Below are 19,470 nucleotides of genomic sequence, written 5' to 3' on the forward strand. Positions count from 1 at the left end.
GAGAAGCACAAGTCTTCTGCAGCTGACAAACCCTGCCACCCACAGGTCCACACACACACAGTCAACACAGTCCTGCCCCCTGTGCGTGCCCCAACCTCCCCAAGCAGACCCAGTCTCTCCACGGCGGGAGCCCCACACACTCCGCCACTGCCCCACACTCTCAACCCGCTCCTTGTGCACACCCTGCCCCACTGAAGTCGGCTCAGTTGCCAGGCTGCAGAGAATCCAGTCTCCAATCTATGCAGGCTCACAAGTTGCCTGAGGGCTTGTTGTTGGGTGGGGCCAGTGTCTAGGGTGGGCTGCCTGCCTGGGCTGAGCTGGATTAAATCGGTGCTGTAGCGGGTGGGGCAGACCCTGGGCTAGCAGGCCTCAGGGAGAACTCCAATGGTGTCTGTGTCAGCACACCCACACCAGGCCATAACAATGGCCACCGCCAATGTCCCAGTCCCTGGAGAGGTCTCACCCCTCACCGAGATGCACTCAGGGCCTATTAGGTGAGTTTCTTTTCACCACAGCACTGTGCACCTTTCTTTCTGGTGATTTAAAGATGCTTTCTGAAATGGGTGAGTTTGTGCGCTGGCCCTGTAAGAGCCGGTTTTAGTTTCTTTGTGAACTGGGTTTTCTTGGGGTACTCCTCAATGTTTTAGTAGCAGGCAAAGTCAGATATTATGCTGCTGGTCTCGATTGTGTGGGTCCACAAAATGCCCACAGCGGGGGCGCTCCCGGCTCAGGGCCCCGCGCCTCCAGGGAGGCTGCGGACCTGTGAGCTGCTCCCGGCGGCCGTGAAGCTGGCGGCTTGTGAAGGCGGCGTTTTTCCTCTCCAGAAGGGAGTTTCTGCCTCTTCTATCTCAGTTAGGATTGTCCGTTGTTGCAGGAGTTCCTCTTATCCAGTTTTCAGTTCTGTCTCAGGGGTAATTTTTCCACGAGTCGTTGTAAATTGGCTGTGTCCACGGGAGGAGGTGAGTTCCGAGTCTGCTTACGCCACCATCTTGACTCGAGACCTCTCTGATTTTTATTATTTCCTTCCTTCTACTGCCTTTGGGCATTGTTCTTCTTTTTCTAGTTTTTTAGGCATATTCAATTGCATTTCTATACACTTACAAGGAACTAGCAGAAAGCAAAATAAGGAAAACAGTCCCATTTACAATCACAACAATAAGAATAAAATACCTAGGATTAAATTTAACTAAGGAGTTGATAGACCTATACACTGAAAACTGTAAGACATTATTGAAAGAATTTGTATAATACATAAAGAAATGGAAAGACATTCCACGTGCATGGATTGGAAGAATAAACATAGTTAAAATGTCCATACTAACTAAAGGAATCTACAGATTTAATGCAATCTCAATCAGAATTCCAAAGATATTTTTCACAGAAACAGAACAAAGAATTCCAAAATTTACATGGAACAACAAAATACCCCAAATAGCTAAAGCAATGCTGAGAAAAAAGAACAAAGCTGGAGTTATTGCACTCCCTGATTTCAAAATATGCTACAAAGATATGGTAACCAAAACAGCATGGTGCAGGCAGAAAAACAGACACATAGGTAAATGGAATAGAATTGAGAGCCCAGAAATAAACTCACACATCTATGGATAGCTAATCTTCAGCTATGGACCCAAGAACATATAATGGAGAAAGGAAGTCTCTTCAGTAAATGGTGTTGGGAAGTCTGGACAGCCACATGCAAAAGAATGAAAATAGATCATTATCTTACACTCTACACAAAAATGAACTCAAAATGGATTAAAGAATTTAGGACCTGAAACCATGAAACGCCTAGAAGAAAACATAGGCAGCACCTCTTTGACATGGGTCTTAGCAGTATCATTTTGAATACCATGTATCTTCAGGCAAGGGAGAGAAATGAAAAAATAAACAAATGGGACTACAGAAGACTAAAAATCTTCTGTACAGCAAAGGAAACCATCAACAAAACAAAAGGACCACCCACTAGCTGGGAGAAAATACTTGCAAATCATATATCTGACAAGCAATTAATTTCCAAAATTATATAAAGAACTCATACAACTGAAGAACAAAAAAATGGACAACTCACTCAAAAAATGGCAGAGGATATAAACAAATATTTTTCCAAAGAAGATATAGAGATGGCCAACAGACACACGAAAAGAGGTTTAAAAATCACTAATAATTAGGGAAATGCAAATCAAAACTACAAGAAGATATCACTTCATGCCCAACAGAATTGCTGTAAGTAACGAGACCAGAAATACCAAGTATTGGAGAGGATGTGGAGAAAAGGGAATCCTCATACACTGCTGGTAGGAGTGCAAACTGGTGTAGCAACTATATAAAGCAGTATGGAGATTTCTCAAAAAATTAATTTAGATATACCACATGATCCAGCTGTTCCAATTCTGGATATTTATGCAAAGCACATGAAAACCCTAAGTAGAGAGGATATATGCACCTCTCTGTTCATTGCAGCATTAATTCACAATAGCCAAGACTTGGAAGCAACCCAAGTGCCCACCACTGTATGAATGGGTAAAGAAGATGTGGTATATTTATACAACAGAATACTACTCAGCCTTAAAAAAGACAAAATCATGCCATTTATGACAAGATGGGTGGAGCTTCAGGGTATTATGCTCAGTGAAATTAGTCAGAGAGGGAGAGACAAATACTGTATGAGTTCACTTATATATGGAAGATAAACACAAAGAAAAGGAGAGCAGATTGGCGATTACAAAAGGGGAAGGGGTGGGATGAGGACAGAATGGGTAGGGGGCTTCATATGTATGGTGACAGATGGAAACTAGACTTTTGGCGGTGAACATGATGCAGTCTATACAGATGTCAAAATAAAATGAAATTATGTAATGTTATAAACCAATGTAACCTCAATAAAATAATAAAAAGTTAAAAAAATAAAACAAAAGAGGCCCTCAGAGATATAATCCAGGAATGGTAGATCGATTTGACTTGGGGATTTGCTCCCTGAGGGTAGAGACAAACTACTCCCTAGGAGTAGACACTACTTCCAGGGAGTAGTGTCCCTTGAGCTTGGGACACTAGAAGAGATTATAAGCAGGTCCCTGGGGAAATGGGGCGTGAGGATGGTGGTATAAGGTAATTAGAGCAGTTTGACTGGGGGTGGAGCACTGTAAGTTTGGAAAGGGTCAATGAAACTGAGATAGTTTGAGTCACTTTGAGGTGGAGCTGTCATCGACGTGATTTCCTAAGGTTTCTATCACTCCTGGTTCAGAGTATTTTCTATGTGGGGAATGTGGTGATTACCTGGACAGAGAGGGGTTAAGGTTCAGCTCACTAACCCCTCCTTCCCATTGCCCATGGATAGGAGGGTGAGGGCAGAATATCCAATGGAGCAGGAACCTAGGGAGGAGGGGGCAGAGGGCAAGTGGGGACAGAGAGAAGAGAGACAGGCAGGATCCATCTCTTACCACCTCCCAAGCTCCCAGTAAGCACCAATCCTTCAGTGCCTGCCTGCCACGTGTTTGGGGTGCACACAGTCCCTTTTCGTGGAGTAGGGCACACGGCTCCCAGCACAGGAGCAAGCATGGCAAGGCCATGGGCACTGCTTCTTATCTGCTTTCTTCTGCCTGGAATCCCGTTCTCAGAGGCTGCCAAAATCCTAACTCTGTCTTTGGTGGGTGAGTGCTTGGCCAAAGAATGCAGAGACAGGAGTGTCCTAGGCACGGGAGCCAGCGCTTAGGCAAATAACCCTAGATCAGAGGGTCATTCCGTGTGGTTTTCAGACTGGACATGTTTGTTTCCCTGGCTGGAGGATGAAGGGGTGGGTGCTGATTTGTGGAGGCAGAGAGGGGCCTCTACCACCACTGAGGTGAAGATAGTTGTGGAGAATACAGAAATACTCTTTCCTCTCTCTTCTTACCCAGAACCAGCTACCTATAACACAGGGCTGGGGCCAGAAGTTTAAGATCCAGCCCAGTGCAGGAGACCCAGGCCGCTTCCTCATGGCTGCTGGTTGGACATTCAGAGGCTCCACCTAAACACTGGGGGGTGCTTACCAGTTGGCAGTAGAGATTGTGGCTCCTGTTTGCAGGCTCATGGAGGCCCAGAGAAAGGTGCTCCTGGGGGCAGCAGCACTAATTTTCTCAGCTACATGGGAGCCCAAGGTGGAGAAGGGAAGATATTTCAATGACGATTAGGACATTGGCATGTTCTTCTCCAGGAGAAAACTGGAGAACTGACTGGGGTGAGGAGTGGACTCTGCACATTCCAGTCTCTCTGGGCCCCTCTTCCTTTCAACCCTGTTGCTGGAAGTGTTTGAAGGACTTGTGCAACTGTTAACTGTGCACGTTGTGGCCTTTGTTTTATTTCCTTTACTTTTGCACTGCTGGGAATAGAAGATGGAAGGGTAAAATACATCACAATGAAGTGGTTTTGATAGGAAGCAGTTTCCTAAAACTTTATTTCAATCCACAGTGGGCTCTCTTAGATCACTTTCAGATCACCGAGAATCAGGGGATCTTAGAGCTGGAAGGAACCATAAATCATCTAATTCAGCCTCCCCTGTGTTTTCCTCAGCAGGAAACTTAGGGTCAGGGAAGGGAGGCGCCTTTTACAAGAGCACACCAGAGCTCCATAACGGCGGACACCATGAATTTACTCAGCGTTTTTTACAGCAAGACCATCCTCTCCACAGCTCCCACTCTCACCCTTCTCTGTGGGGAGTTTTTATAATCACTCTTTAAGAAACCTGGTAACACCATTAGAAAGACTTTTCTTTTTTTCCTTTCTGATTGTTAGCAGTGATGAAGCAAAACAGCTTCTTCATCTCTTGAAAGTACTTTGTTCTCCAGCCTCAGGCTGAGAGGGAGCTGCTGTGGTTTGTGAGCTGCTGGAAGACCTTCTCTACCATTCTCTGCACTGGGGCTTATCAACACCCTCCGTGATTGGATGCTTGTATGGTCACCCCTTCTTTCTGGCTCCCAGGTCTAATATGGACTAAAATGTGGGTATGAGATGTAGGACATTTGTACTTTATACTTCCCTTGTTGCTTCAGACTGTGCAAGCCTGGTTGTAAAAAACTGAGAAACAGCTACACACCTTTTCTCTAGCACTACAGCCCTCTAACGCCCGTCTCCACACTCATGGAATTCCCCCTTCACTTCTCTCCTGTTCTGGATTTCTCTGCTCCTGAGACCCTTAGATTCAAGCAAAGGTCCCATGTTGGAGCAGGGTCTAAGAGAAGACATTAGTGTGATGGAACTGGTACCTCCCCACGATCAAGCTTCTCTCTCTTTAAGATCCCAGTATTGTCCTAGGATAAGTGATGTCTCAGTCTTCATGCGTATAGGATTCTGCTGACCCATTCCACAGGCCCCAGAATTATCCTGAATGTGCTAGTTTGATGTTCTGCAGAATTCAGGACACAAGTAGGAAAGTTCTGCCAAACACGTTTGCATCTCAAGGATTGGGGTCTAAGTGGTGGCTCCATGTCCTTATGCTTCAATGGCTGTTTCTTAGACTCATAGTTAAGCTTCTGTATTTCTGGATCCTAGAGTAGCATAAATTTCCAAAGTGAACGATTCCAGAAATGGCTGTGATTGATTGTTCATTAGGACCCTTCACACTCACATGTACAGCACTGTGCCAAAATTTCCTCCAGTGCATTTCTGTGTCTAGTACACCATGTCTCCATATGGCCCCAGCTAAAATGCAGCATGCAACTTAGGATCAGGAACTCTTTAAGGCCTAAGCACCAAGAAGCTCATCACATTGACATAGAGACCAGTGTCACAAGAAGGGATCTTTGATGGGGGTTTGCCACAGGAAACGGATTTGGGCCAGCAGGCTCTGGGTGAGTGGGCTAGGGTATAGCCAGATGCATATGGAGAGAGAGACTGATGAAGTCCATCTTTCTCTACTCACCATCAGCTTTCTGCTTCCTTATCCTTCCTCTTCTGGATTTATCACCCCATTGACCTCAGAATCTCTGTTCTCATCATTACAAAAATGAAGTTGTGCCTTGTTCCTAGGTGGAAGCCATTATCTCCTAATGGACCGAGTGACTCAGATACTTCAAGATCATGGTCATAACGTCACCATGCTTCTCCACAGAGCAAATTTATTGACATCAGGTATCTTTTCTCACTAATTCTTGGTTTCTTCTACTCCAGGCAAAGAGCAATGTCTTTTGCATAGAGAGGTTTTAAAAATAGTTTTAAAAATCTATTTGGATTGAAAGAGTGAAAAAGGTGAGTGTGTGTGTGTGTGTGTGTGTGTGTGTAAGTTGTTGGAAACCTTCTGGGCTCTGTCCACTAGGACTCCACACTCTGTCGTCCCGTATTCTCCTCCCTTACATGGACTTATACTCCATCCCAAGCAATCCTCCTCCCTTTAGTATGATTATTTTGTAAAAGCTTCTTCATAATGTGGCTTGAAAATATGTTGAAAAGAAACGTTCAGCTATAAATAAGGTTTCCAGTGGGTAAGATTCACTATTCCTCTTTTATAGCACTGATTAAGTTCTCCTCTTATGATATCTGAAATTTAAGGAAGCTTTCTCAGGCAGTTCTTTATTAATGCAGCTAAGATCAGGATCTATCTTTGAGACGATCTGCTTTTCTTGAAATATTAGTGACTTCCCATGTGTTTGTGCACAGTGATTCGAAGGTTCCTGAGTCATAGAATCCAAAGAAGTTTAGTTAAATGAGCTCATAAATGCTATCAACTCTTTTCTGCTGACGGACAAGGGAATGGAGGGTCAGAGAACTGAAATGATTTGCTCAGTGTCACATGAAGGCTGATAATAGCGTTGGGTGGACTTAAGACTTTAAGCTCTGGATTGCTCAATGTGAAGTATTGCTCAGGCTTTGATTTTTCAAAAAATAAAATCCAATATTAAGCTGCATTTTTGGGAAACAAAATTTTGAGAAATTATAAAACTTACAGGTGACTTCAGCCTTTGTTTTTTTTCAGATTTTTTTTTTATTGCCATAACATTGGTTTAAAACATTGTATAAATTTCAGGTGTACATCATTATACTTCTATTTCTGCATAGATTACACCATGTTCACTACCCAAATACTAATTACAATCCATCCCCCCACACACATGCCTAATCATTCCTTTCACCCTCCTCCCTTCCTCCTTCCCCTCTGGTTACCACCAATCCAATCTCTGTCTCTATGTATTTGTTTTTCTTGTTGTTTTTATCTTCTACTTATGAGTGAGATCATATGATATTTGACCTTCTCACTCTGACTTATTTCACTTAGTGTAACACCCTCAAGATCCATCCACGTTGTCACAAATGGCTGAATTTCATCGTTTCTTATGGCTAAGTAGTATTCCATTGTGCATATATGTCACATCTTCTTCATCCATTCGTCCCTTGATGGGCCCCTGGGTTGCTTCCAAGTCTCGGTTATCGTGAATAATGCTGCAATGAACACACGGATGCATGTATCTTTAAGCATTGGTGTTTTCATGTTCTTTGGATAAATACCCAACAGTGGAATAGCTGGATCGTATGGTAGTTCTATCCTTAACTTTTTAAGGAATCTCCATACTGTTTTCCATAGTGGCTGCACCAGTTTGCACTCCCACCAGCAGTGTATGAGAGTTCCCTTCTCTCCACATCCTCTCCAACACATGTTGTTTCCTGTCTTGTTAATTATAGCCATTCTGACGGGCGTGAGGTGATATCTCATTGTAGTTTTGATTTGCATTTCCCTGGTAGTTAATGATGTTGAACATCTTTTTATGTGCCTGTTGGCTGTCTATATGTCTTCTTTGTAGAAATGTCTGTTCAAGTCTTTTGTCCATATTTTAATTGGGTTGTTAGTTTTTTTGTTATTGAGCTGTATGAGTTCTTTATATATATTGGAGATTAACCCCTTATCAGATGTATGGTTTGCAAATATCTTCTCTCAATTGTTAGGTTGTCTTGTCATTTTGCTGATGGTTTCCTTTGCTGTGCAGAAGTTTTTTAGTTTGATGTAGTGCCACTTGTTTATTTTTTCTATTGTTTCTCTTGCCCAGTCAGACATGATGCTTGAAAATATGTTGCTAAGACTGATGTCGAAGAGCGTACTTCCTATGTTTTCTTCTAGAAGTTTCATGGTTTCAGGTCTTACATTCAAGTCTTTAATCCATTTGGAGTTAATTTTTGCGTATGGTGTAAGATAATGTTTTACTTTCATTCTTTTGCGTGTGGCTGTCCAGTTTTCGCAACACTATTTGTTGAAGAGACTTTCGTTTCTCCATCGTATGTTCTGGGCTCCTTTGTCAAAAATTAGCTATCCATACATGTGTGGGTTTATTTATGGGCTTTTGATTCTATTCCATTGATCTGTGTGTCTGTTTTTGTGCCAGTTCCATGTTGTTTTAGTTACTATAGCTTTGCAGTATATTTTGAAATCAGGGAGTGTGATACGTCCAGCTCTGTTCTCTTTTCTCAGGATTTCTTTGGCTATTCGGGGTCTTTTGTTGTTCCATACAAATTTTAGGATTCTTTCTTCTATTTCTGTGAAAAATGTTGTTGGAACTTTGATAGGGATTGTATTGAATCTATAGATTGCTTTAGGAAGCATGGTCCTCTTAACTTTGGTAATTCTTCCAATCCAGGATCACGGAAAGTCTTTCCGTTTCTTTGTGTCTTCTTCAATTTCTTTCAGCAATGTTTTATAGTTTTCAGTCTACAGATCTTTCACCTCTTTGGTTCAGTTTATTCCTAGGTATTTTATTCTTTTTATTACAACTGTAAATGGGATTGTATTCTTAATTTCTCTTTCTGCTGCCTCGTTGTTAGTGTATAGAAATGCAGCTGATTTTTGTATGTTGATTTTGTATCCTGCAACTTTACTGTACTCATTTATTGCTTCCCAAAGGTTTTTGGTGGAGTCTTTAGGGTTTTCTATACATAATATCACGTCATCTGCAAATAGTGACAGTTTCACTTCTTCTTTTCCAATTTGGATCCCTTTTATTTCTTTTTCTTGCCTGATTGTTCTTGCTAGGACTTCCAATACTATGTTAAATAGGAGTGGTGAGAGTGGGCATCCTTGTCTGTTGCCTGTTCTTAGAGGATAGCTTTCAGTTTTTCACCATTAAGGATGATATTAGCTGTGAGTTTGTCATATATGGCCTTTATTATGTTGAGGTACTTTCCTTCTATACCCATTTTATTCAGAGTTTTTATCATAAATGGATGCTGTATCTTGTCAAATGCTTTCTCTGCATCTAATGAGATGATCATGTGATTTTTATTCTTCATTTTATTAATGTGGTGTATCACGTTGATTGATTTGTGGATGTTGAACCATCCCTGCATCCCTGGCATGAATCCCACCTGATCATGGTGCATAATCTTTTTAATGTATTGTTGTATGCGATTTGCTAGTATTTTGTTGAGGATTTTTGCATCAATGTCCATCAGTGATATTGGCCTGTAATTTTCTTTTTCTGTGTTGTCCTTGTCTGGTTTTGGTATCAGGGTAATGTTGGCTTCGTAGAATGAGTTAGGGAGCTTCCCCTCCTCTTCAATATTTTGGAAGAGTTTGAGAAGGATAAGTATTAAGTCTTCTTTGATTGTTTGGTAGAATTCACCAGGGAAGCCGTCTGGTCTTGGACTTTTATTTTTGGGGAGATTTTTGATTACTGTTTCAATCTCCTTACTCATGATTGGTCTATTCAAATTCTCTATTTCTTCTTGATTCAGTTTTGGAAGGTTGTATGATTCTAAGAATTTATCCATTTTTTCTAGATTATCCAATTTGTTGGCAGATAGCTTTTCGTAGTATTCTCTTATAATCTTTTGTATTTCTGACGTTTCCATTGTTATTTCTCCTCTTTCATTTCTGATTTTACTCATTTGAGCCGTCTCTCTTTGTTCTTGATGAGTCTAGCTAACGGTTTGTCAATTTTTTTTATCTTTTCAAAGACCCAGCTATTGGTTTTATTAATTTTTTCTATAATTTTTTTTAGTCTCTATTTCATTTATTTCTGCTCTGATTTTTATTATTTCCCTTCTTCTACTCATTTTGGGCTTTGTTTGTTCTTCCTTTTCCAGTTCCTTTAGGTGCACTGTTAGATTGTTGCTTTGAGATTTTTCTTATTTGTTGAGATAGGCCTGCATTGCTATAAACTTCCCTCTTAGAACTGCTTTTGCTGTATCCCATAAATTCTGGCATGTCATATTTTCATTTTCATTTGTCTCTGGTATTTTTTGACGCCTCCTTTGATTTCTTCCTTGACCCAATTGTTGTTCAGTGGCATTTTGTTTAATCTCCAAGTATTTGAGGCTCTTCTGATTTTCTTCCTATAGTTGATTTCTAGTTTCATACTGTTTTGGTCAGAAAAGATGCTTGGTATTATTTCAATCTTCTTAAATATATGGAGACTTGTTTTGTGGCCTAATATGTGATCAATCCTGGAGAATGTCCATTTGCATTTGAAAAGAATGTGTATTCTTTGGTTTTTGGATGGAACGTTCTGCATATATCTACTAGGTTCATCTGTTCTAGTGTGTCGTTTAAGGCCAATGTCTCCTTATTGATCTTTTGTTTGGATGATCTATCCGTTGGTGTAAGTGGAGTGTTAAAGTCCCCTACTATTACTGTATTACTGTCTATTTCTCCTTTTATGTCTTTTAATAGTTGCCTTATATATTTAGGTGCTCCTATGTTGGATGCATAGATATTTACAAGTGTTATATTCTCTTGTTGGATTGTTCCCTTGATCATTATGTAGTGCCCTTCTGTGTCTCTTTTTACAGTTTTTGTTTTAAAGCCTATTTCATCTGATATGAGTATCGCTACCCCAGCTTTCTTTTCATTTCCATTTGAGTGGAGCATCTTTTTCCATCCCTTCACTTTCAGTTTGTGAGTGTCTTTAGGTCTGAAATGTGTTTCTTGTACGCAGCATATATATGGGTCTTGTTTTTTTTTTTTTTTTTTTTTTTTTTTGTGAGGAGATCAGCCCTGAGCTAACATCCGCCAATCCTCCTCTTTTTTTTGCTGAGGAAGACGGCCCTGGGCTAACATCGGTGCCTATCTTCCTCCACTTTATATGGGACGCCGCCACAGCATGGCTTACCAAGCAGTGCGTCGGTGCGCGCCCGGGATCCGAACCAGCGAACCCCGGGCCGCCGCAGCGGAGCGCGCGCACTTAACCGCTTGCGCCACCGGGCCGGCCCCATGGGTCTTGTTTTTTTATCCAATCAGCCACCCTATGCCCTTTAATTGGAGCATTTAGTCCATTGATGTTTAAAATAGCTGTTGATAAGTATATACTTACTGCAATTTTTTAACTTTTTTTCCTCAGTGTTTTAGTAGTTCTTCTCTGTTCCTTTCTTCTTCTCTTGCTCTCTTCCCTTGTGGTTTGATGGCTTTCTTTAACATTCTGTTTGGATTCCTTTCTCTTAGTTTTTTGTGTATTTATTATAGGTTTCTGGTTTGTGATTACCATGGGGTTCATATATAGTAACCTATGTATATAGCAATCTCTAGTAAGTTGATCGTATCTTTAGTTTGACCTCTATCTGAAAGCTCTAGTCTTTAACTCCCTCCTCCCACATTTTCTGTTTTTGATATCATATCTAACCTCTTTTTTGTGCATTTGTATCCGTTACCCTCTTATCATGGAAATAGATAATTTTTCCTAATTGTGATCGTCTCTTTCCCCCTTAAGTAACCCCTTTAGCATTTCTTGTAGGACTTGTTTCTTGGTGATAAACTCCTTTAATTTTTGCTTGTCTGGGAAACTCTTTATTTCTCTTTCCATTCTGAATGATAACCTTGCCTGTAGAGTATTCTTGGCTGTAGGTTTTTTCCTTTTAGCACTTTAAATATCATGCTACTCTCTTCTAGCCTGTAAGGTTTCTGCTCAGAAGTCAGCTGATAGCCTTATGGGGTTTCCCTTGTATGTAACTTGTTGTCTTTCTCTTGTGGCTTTTAGGATTCTCTCTTTATCTTTAATTCTGGGCATTTTAATTATGCTGTGTCTTGGTGTGGGCCTCTTCTGTTTTATCTTGTTTGGTGCTCTCTGTGCTTCCTGTACCTGGATGTTTGTTTCCTTCCTTAGGTTAGGGAAGTTTTCAGCTATTATTTCTTCAAATAGATTCTCTGCCACTTTGTCTCACTCTTCTCCTTCTGGGACACCTATAACAGGGATGTTAGTGCGCTTGATGTTGTCCCCAGAGGTCCCTTAGACTGTCCTCACTCTTCTTCTTTTTTCTTTTAACTGTTCAACTTGGGTGATTTTTTCTAGTCTTTCGTCCAGCTTGCTGATCCCTTCTTCTGTATCCTCTACTCTGTTTTTGAGTCCCTCTAGTGAATTTTTCATTTCCAGTATTGTATTCTTCATTTCTGATTGGTTCTTTTTTATATCTTCCATTTCTTTGTTGATGTTCTCACTGAGTTCATCCATTCTTCTCCCAACATCAGTGAGCATCCTTAACACTCTTTGTTTGAACTCTCTCTCAGGTAGGTTGCTCATTTCTGTTTCATTTAGTTCCTTTTCTGGAGTTTTGTCCTGTTCTCTTACTTGGAATGTATTCCTTTGCCTCCTCATTTTGCCTCTTTCCCTGTACTTGTGTCTAAGTATTAGGTAGGTCAGCTATGTCTTCTGATCTTGGAGAGGTGAAGTTATATAAGTGATGCTGCATGATGCTGTTTCATCACCAGTTTCAAATGTTCCAGGAGTGACCCCAGTGTGAGCTAGGTGTGTCCTGTTGTGGCGGGGTTGCTTTTGCCATAGGTGCCCAGAGAGGCTGAGCTATCCCTCTGGCAGCTGGTTGTAATGTTCAGCTGCATGTAGTTGTTGTGGGCCCTTCAGTGTCTTTATTGGGTGTGGGGAGCCCCAGCACAGTTGGCTGCAAGGTCTAATATCACATTCCTATTTCAGTTTTTCTAGAAAGTGAGTAGGCCCCCAGTGTGGAAGGTTGTTAGGCTCAGGGGCTTATAATTGCTATAAGCCTCTGGGCTAGAAGGCTCTTGTCAGCTTTCTGAGGATTGCAGCTGCGTGGGGCTGGCTTCAGGCATGGGAGCACCCAATTGTTTCAGGCTTTGGAAGGTGGGGCCAATCTCCTATGTGGCTCTTGGAGAAGCACAAATGTTCTGCAGCTGACAAGTCCCACTGCCCACAGGCCCACACACATAGTCAACACAGTCCTGCTCGTGCATGTGCCTTAACCCCCTGAAGTGCACCCAGTCTCTCCAAGGCAGGAGCCCCACACACTACACAAACACCCCACACTCTCCATCTGCTCCTTGCACACACCCTACCCCACAGAGGTGGACCCACTCACCAGGCTGCAGAGAATCCAGGCAGCTTACTTAGCAGGCCCACAAGTTGCCTAAGGGCTTGTTGTTGGGTGGGGCCACTCCCTAGGGTGGGCTGCCTGCTCTGGCTGAACTGGATTAAATCCATGCTCTAGTGGGTGGGGCAGGCCCTGTGCTAGCAGGCCACAGGGAGAACTCCAATGGTGTCTGCCAGCATCTGTGTCAACATGCCCATACCATGTCACAACAATGGCCACTGCTAATGTCCCAGTCCCTGGACAGTGTGAGAGGTCTCACCTCTCACCAAGATGTACTCAGAACCTTTGAGGTGAGTCTGTTTCACCAAAGGACTGTGTGTATTTCTTTCTGGGGATTTTAGGTTGCTTTCCAAGACGGGTGTACTTGTGCATGGGCCCTTTAAGAGCTGGCTTTAATTTCTTTGTGAACCAGCTTTTCCGGGGGTATTCTCTGTTGTTGTTAGTGGCCAGCAAAACCAGATATTATGTCACTCGTCTTGGTTGTGCTGGGTCTAAAAAGTGCACATAGCAGGTGCAGTCTCCGGCTCAGGGCCCCTCTCCTCCAGGGAGGGCTGCTTACCTTTGGGTTTCTCCTGGGTGACTGTGAAGCACTGTGGCTTGTGAAAGTGGCGTTTTTTCTCTCCAGAAGGGAGTTTCTACATGTTCCACCTCAATTAGGATTGTCATTTTTTGCAAAGGTTCCTCTTATCCAGTTTTCAGTTCTCTCTCAGGGGTAATTTTTCCCAGAGTAGATGTAAATCGGCTGTGTTCGTGAGAGGAGGTGAGTTCAGAGTCTGTCTATGCCGCCATCTTGACTTCTCTCCCAGATTTGTTTTGAAACAATTTTTTTCAGTGAAAATTTCTTTTACTTTTTTTACTGCGGTAAAATATACATAACATAAAATTGACTATTTTGATCATTTTTGCATGCAGTTTAGTGACTTTAGGTACATCCACATTGTTGTGCAACCATCAGGACCATTTTCTCCAGAACTTTTTCATCATCACAAACTGGAACTCTGTGCACTTTAAACAATAACAGTCCTTTATCCCTTTCCCCCAACCCATGATAACCACTATCTTCTTTACTTCTCTTATTATTTGACTAGTCTGGATACCTCCCGTAAGTGGAATTGTACAATATTTGTCCTTTTATGTGTGGCTTATTTCACTTTGCATAATGTCTTCAGGCTCATCCAGGTTGTAACATGTATTTTCCTTTTTAAGGCTGAATAGTATAAATATACATATGTACCACATTTTGTTAATCCATTCATCTGTCACTGGGCATTTGGGGTTTCCACCTTTTGGATATTGTGAATAATGTTGCTATGAACACTGGTGTACAAATATCTGCCTGATTCCCTACTTAAAACAATTTTAATCACCTTCTAGATTAGGTTTTCTATTCTACACTGAACATCATCTATATACATATTCTTTAGCATCTGCCTTGACTGCAGATCTGATTAAATAGATGTAGTGTATTAATTTTTAATGTAATTATTTTAATTTAAACAATTATAATAAAATTTAAATAAAATATTAAATTACATTAAGTTAAATTACAATTTTAGGTTAAAAAATAATTTTGGCAGTTCCCATGTACTTTCACAAACTACTGAAAACTACAGACCTTCTATCCCTTTAACAAATATGTGTATACCAAAATCTATAAACAATTCAAGGTGTTCATGGATCCCTTCAGTTTTATCCTCAGGTTCCTGGCTTAAGTGTCTACAGTTTCTTTCACTATTCCTTATTCATGGGCGTTTTTGAGACTTTGAAACAGCATGTTCACCCTTCACATCTGTAGTACAGCCTGGCTAAATGTCTGTAAATAAGGAAAACACAAGATTGGGTTAAGATTCCTGACTTGATACCTGTTTCAGTGTGTTGAAATATTTGAACCATTCACTAACTCCTTGTTTGGACACATTTCCCCATCTTGTTTATTCATTTACAACTTTAATAAATGAATGACCAGTAGCTCTGAAATAGCAAAAATCTCTAACGCTCACGTGTAGTAATGTTTCAACCAATATCTGGAATCACAATTTGGTTATAGGTAGAGGCTGATAGGAGATTGAGGAGCATGACAGAAGAAGCCTAGATTGCCTTGTACAGACTTAGTAGAAATATGAATATTAAGAACTGTGCTAATGAGGACTCAGAAGGAAGGGAGGAACGTGGTGGAGAAAATATATCTTGTCTTGGACAGTATATACATCATCCTAAACAGAATTCTGGTAGAAATATAGATGTTAAAGTCTTCTTGCTGCTGATAGTAAAATGTGAGATGAAAGACATAAATTGATGGAGGAACATAAACATAATGAAACCAGGACTTCATGATTTTGGAAATTCTCAGTCTATCCAGATTGCAACAGATTTTAAAATGAGGGCATTCGTTGTGAGGAAAGCAATGAATTCTTTTCTCTTATAGAGAAAACTAGAGTTGTGGCTGGATAAGCTTTTGCTACTGCCTCTGAAGGATTAAAAGGTCAGAATATTCAGTCTCACAGAGAGCTCTTTGAAGATTAGGTTTGTGACTTATGGATCCCTCCAGCCATATTGGCAGATGCCAAAAATAGAGATGAAATTACTTTGTAAAAATCTGTGGAGCAGCCTGTTGTCCAGTGGATTGAATTCCCATGACATACCCAGGAGACCCACAAGGTACTTGAGAATTTTATACTAGAAGAAACACAGCCATTTAGGACTGAAAAGACGGAAGATGACATGAAAGAAGGCTGTTCGACTCCCAAGAGTAGAAAGAGACTGACAAACTGTTCAACTGCAAATACATGATACTCTTTAATAAAAACAAAGAAGAAGTTGAGGGTGAAGCAGCGCACCCAGAGGGTAGATCTTCAAGCTCATGGTGCTGACTTTCAAATCACAGAGGATTATTTCCTGTCCTGAAAACCTAATATTGTTTGCCCAGTAGGATATCAAAATTTCACAGGACAGGAAACTCATTTTTTGCTTTCAATTTGTTCAATTTAGAGTGATAACATCAGTAACTTGTGTTTTATACCTGTCCCACTATTGTTTCTTGGGAGCAGATAACTTGTTTCTTAGTTTCATAGGTTCACAGATGGGGAGAAATTTTGTCCCTTGATGGATAATACCCAGACTTTTGCTGGTACTTGAATAATTCTTTGGATGATATAATTTGAGGCTTTTCAGCTGATGATATTTAGATGAGCTTTTGAACTAAGAGTTGATAGTGTACTGGTTTGAGACTCTTGGGGATGTTGGGATGGGATGAATGCATTTTCCATGTGCAACGTACATGAGAGTTTCAGGGGCAGAGAGCAGAACACAGTAGGATGATAATTTCCCCTCAAAGATATCCATGTCTTAATCCTTGGAACCAGTGAATATGCTACCTTAAGTTGCAAAGGGATTTTGCCAATGTGATTAATGTAAGGATCTTGAGATGGAGAGATTATCTAGATTATGCATGTGAGCCTAATATAATTTCAAGAGTCCTTCTATCAGAAAGAAGAGGACAGAAGAGTAAGAGAAGGAAACATGATTATGGAAGGAAAAGTCAGAGTGATGTGATTGCCAGTTGGAAGGAGGTCGTGAACATAGGAATGTAGGCAGCCACTAGAAGGTGGAAAAGACAAGGAAACAGATTGTCTTCTAGGGCTTGCAGAAGGAACACAGAGCTCCCTGTACCTTGCTTTTATCTCAGTGAGACTCCTTTTGGATTTCTGATCTGTAGAACTATAAGATAATAAATTTGTGTTGTTTTAAGCCCACGAGTCTATAGTAATTTTTCACAGCAGCAATAAGAAACTACACAGTTATCATAGGTGGTCAGGAGAACTCCAGGAGGCACACGATGAGGTTGTTATGGCCTATACAGTAAAGGCAACATTGGGGGCACTCGTGCCAGTGACTATTTTATTGCAAATTGGACAGACTCTAGAGTCTCTTGTTATGGAGGCCCTACTCAAATTAGGCTGATTTTTAATTAACAAGCATGAATGGACTTAAATAAAACCTATAAATGAGAAATATGCTGTCTCCAGAATGCAAAAATGCCGAAAGCTGTTGGCCTTGTTGAAATATTGTGATATCGTGAGTGGATAGTTTCTTCACAGTGTCATGGATAGAGAGGCGTTAGACTGACCACATAATTCCCAGGAATATAGCTGAAGTACTAGTCTTGGGCTGTGTGTGGGGGCAATAGCATATCCCTTTGTGTGAGCTCCTTTGTGAATGTTTCCATGTCTTGAATGAGTGTGGTAAATGAATCTCTTTGAGGAGGATGTCCTCAATGTAATGCCACACTTGTGCTCCTGGAGAAAGTTGGATGTGGTTACGATCTTGCTGACAAAGATTGTGACCAATGGTAGGGCAGTTGAAGTACCCCATGGGTAACCATTTAAAGGTATGTTCTTTCCCTTCCAAGGTAAAGGCAAACTTCAGTTAAAAGCCTGTTGAAATAGTTACTGAACAGAACATATTAGCCCAATCTATTTTGTAAAGTATTTGCCAGTAAATACTTGGGCAGAGTCAGTGGTTTCCCTAAGATTGGTATTCGAGCTTTCATGTGTAGGACCGTGAATTAATCTCTTCCCAATCCCTACACACGGTTAGGTTAGATGTCACATGATGAGGGCACACATGCATGAAGAGAGTATAAAAGGTTTCTTACTCAAATAATAAGGCTTTTTTAGGAAAAGCAGGACAGGATCCCAAGGAAATCTGAAAAATGGCTTTCCGGAGCAGCTAGGAATGTCTAGCTTGAGTGTTTCTTGTGGGTAGGGGCTTGGATGTGGTGAGGGTTCCTCCTGATTGGTCTGACTTTCATGGTTTGAAACTCCCATTAGGGTCAAAAGAGGGAGCATGGGGACTTTCTTAGTAGTTTGTCCAGATGATGCACAGAAGAGGGAGTGGGAGACAGGGCTTGAAACCTGTCAGCAGTCAAACATCAAAAACAGACTCAGACTTTGTATTACACGTGGGTGATGGGGGAGAAGCCAAGTAGGTAAGTAAAGGTGCAGAGGACTACTATTTCAATTAAGTCGTTGAGTACGTTTTACTGAATTAAAAAACAATTTGGATATATCTCTTTAAATAATGGAAAATAAATTTTTCTAAACCAGAAAGGGCAGAGGCTCTGGAATCAAAGAGATCCGTATTTAAATACAAACTGTACCACTTCCTATGTGTGTAACCTCGACAAATTATCTTAAACTCAATTAATTTTGTTTTCTCACCTATAAAGTGAGACCAATAGCTATGCCTTCAGTGAAAGCTTTAATGGAAGCTTCCATCACTTTAAATTGAAAAGCAATCCTGAAACTTTACAAATTTCTTAATCCATGTTTTCAGTTTTAAGACTGAATGAATGAGAAAGCAACCATCCAAAGAAAAACAGTTCAAAAGACAAACATTCAAATAAATATGAAATTATTGAAATAAACAAATGTTGCTATCATCATGCTACTGTAAATCCATACCGTGTGACATATTTAACATTTTTAACCTATTGGTATTTTCTTTGGTTTCAAAGAGGAGGAAAAATCCTATCAAGTTATCCCTTGGCTTCTACCTGAAGATCATTACAAAGAATTTATGAAGTTTTTTGATTTCTTTATGAAAGAAGCTTTGGCTGGCAGGTAAGTTCTTTTTATTATTGGAACCAAAGAGTCACTATTGTAGTTATAGAAATGAATGGATGGATATATGTACGCTTGGACTGAGATTCTGAGAAAGGGATGGATGGACGGATGGATGGATGGATGGAGGATGGATGGATGGATGGATGGATGGAGGATGGATTGATGAAGCGACAGATGACCAGTGGATGGTTGGGTAACCAAATTTTTCTCTCCAAATCATCCAGTCCCGTCACTGGAGATTCTCTTACATTCTACTGTCCCTCTTCCACTACAAGTGTGAATATGTTTGTGTAGAAATTGGGGGTTGTTCTTTCTGGGACCTCTTTGCAATTCTTCACTTACGATCTTTGTCTGTAATCTCCCCAACACGGAGGTATAGGCGCCTCAATCTGTCACTGTTGTTAAGGAAAGGAGAGCCACCTTTTTACACTTATTTTTCCTCCTTCTTGTCACATGTATTGATTAATGAAAGAAAGACTTACGAACATTGATTTTGTAGTACTTGAACACGTGGGCATGTAAAGTCCTTTTAAAGAGCAATCAACCTCGTGCTAAATAT

General features: G+C 40.8%; 1 protein-coding gene across 1 annotated transcript in view; it reads left to right on the forward strand.

Moving 5' to 3' along the window:
- Positions 1 to 316: 316 nt before the first annotated feature.
- The window catches only part of LOC131419243 (UDP-glucuronosyltransferase 3A1-like), a 32,722-nt gene continuing 13,568 nt past the window's right edge, over positions 317 to 19,470 (forward strand). The window contains exons 1-3 of the mRNA XM_058564241.1: positions 317 to 494; positions 6,001 to 6,102; positions 18,803 to 18,908. Of these exons, the coding sequence (XP_058420224.1) occupies positions 437 to 494; positions 6,001 to 6,102; positions 18,803 to 18,908 (266 nt within the window). The 5' untranslated portion in view covers positions 317 to 436. The remainder of the gene's footprint in view (positions 495 to 6,000; positions 6,103 to 18,802; positions 18,909 to 19,470) is intronic.

The sequence above is a fragment of the Diceros bicornis genome, chromosome 20 (assembly GCF_020826845.1).
Source record: "Diceros bicornis minor isolate mBicDic1 chromosome 20, mDicBic1.mat.cur, whole genome shotgun sequence".
Taxonomy (NCBI): Eukaryota; Metazoa; Chordata; class Mammalia; order Perissodactyla; family Rhinocerotidae; genus Diceros; species Diceros bicornis.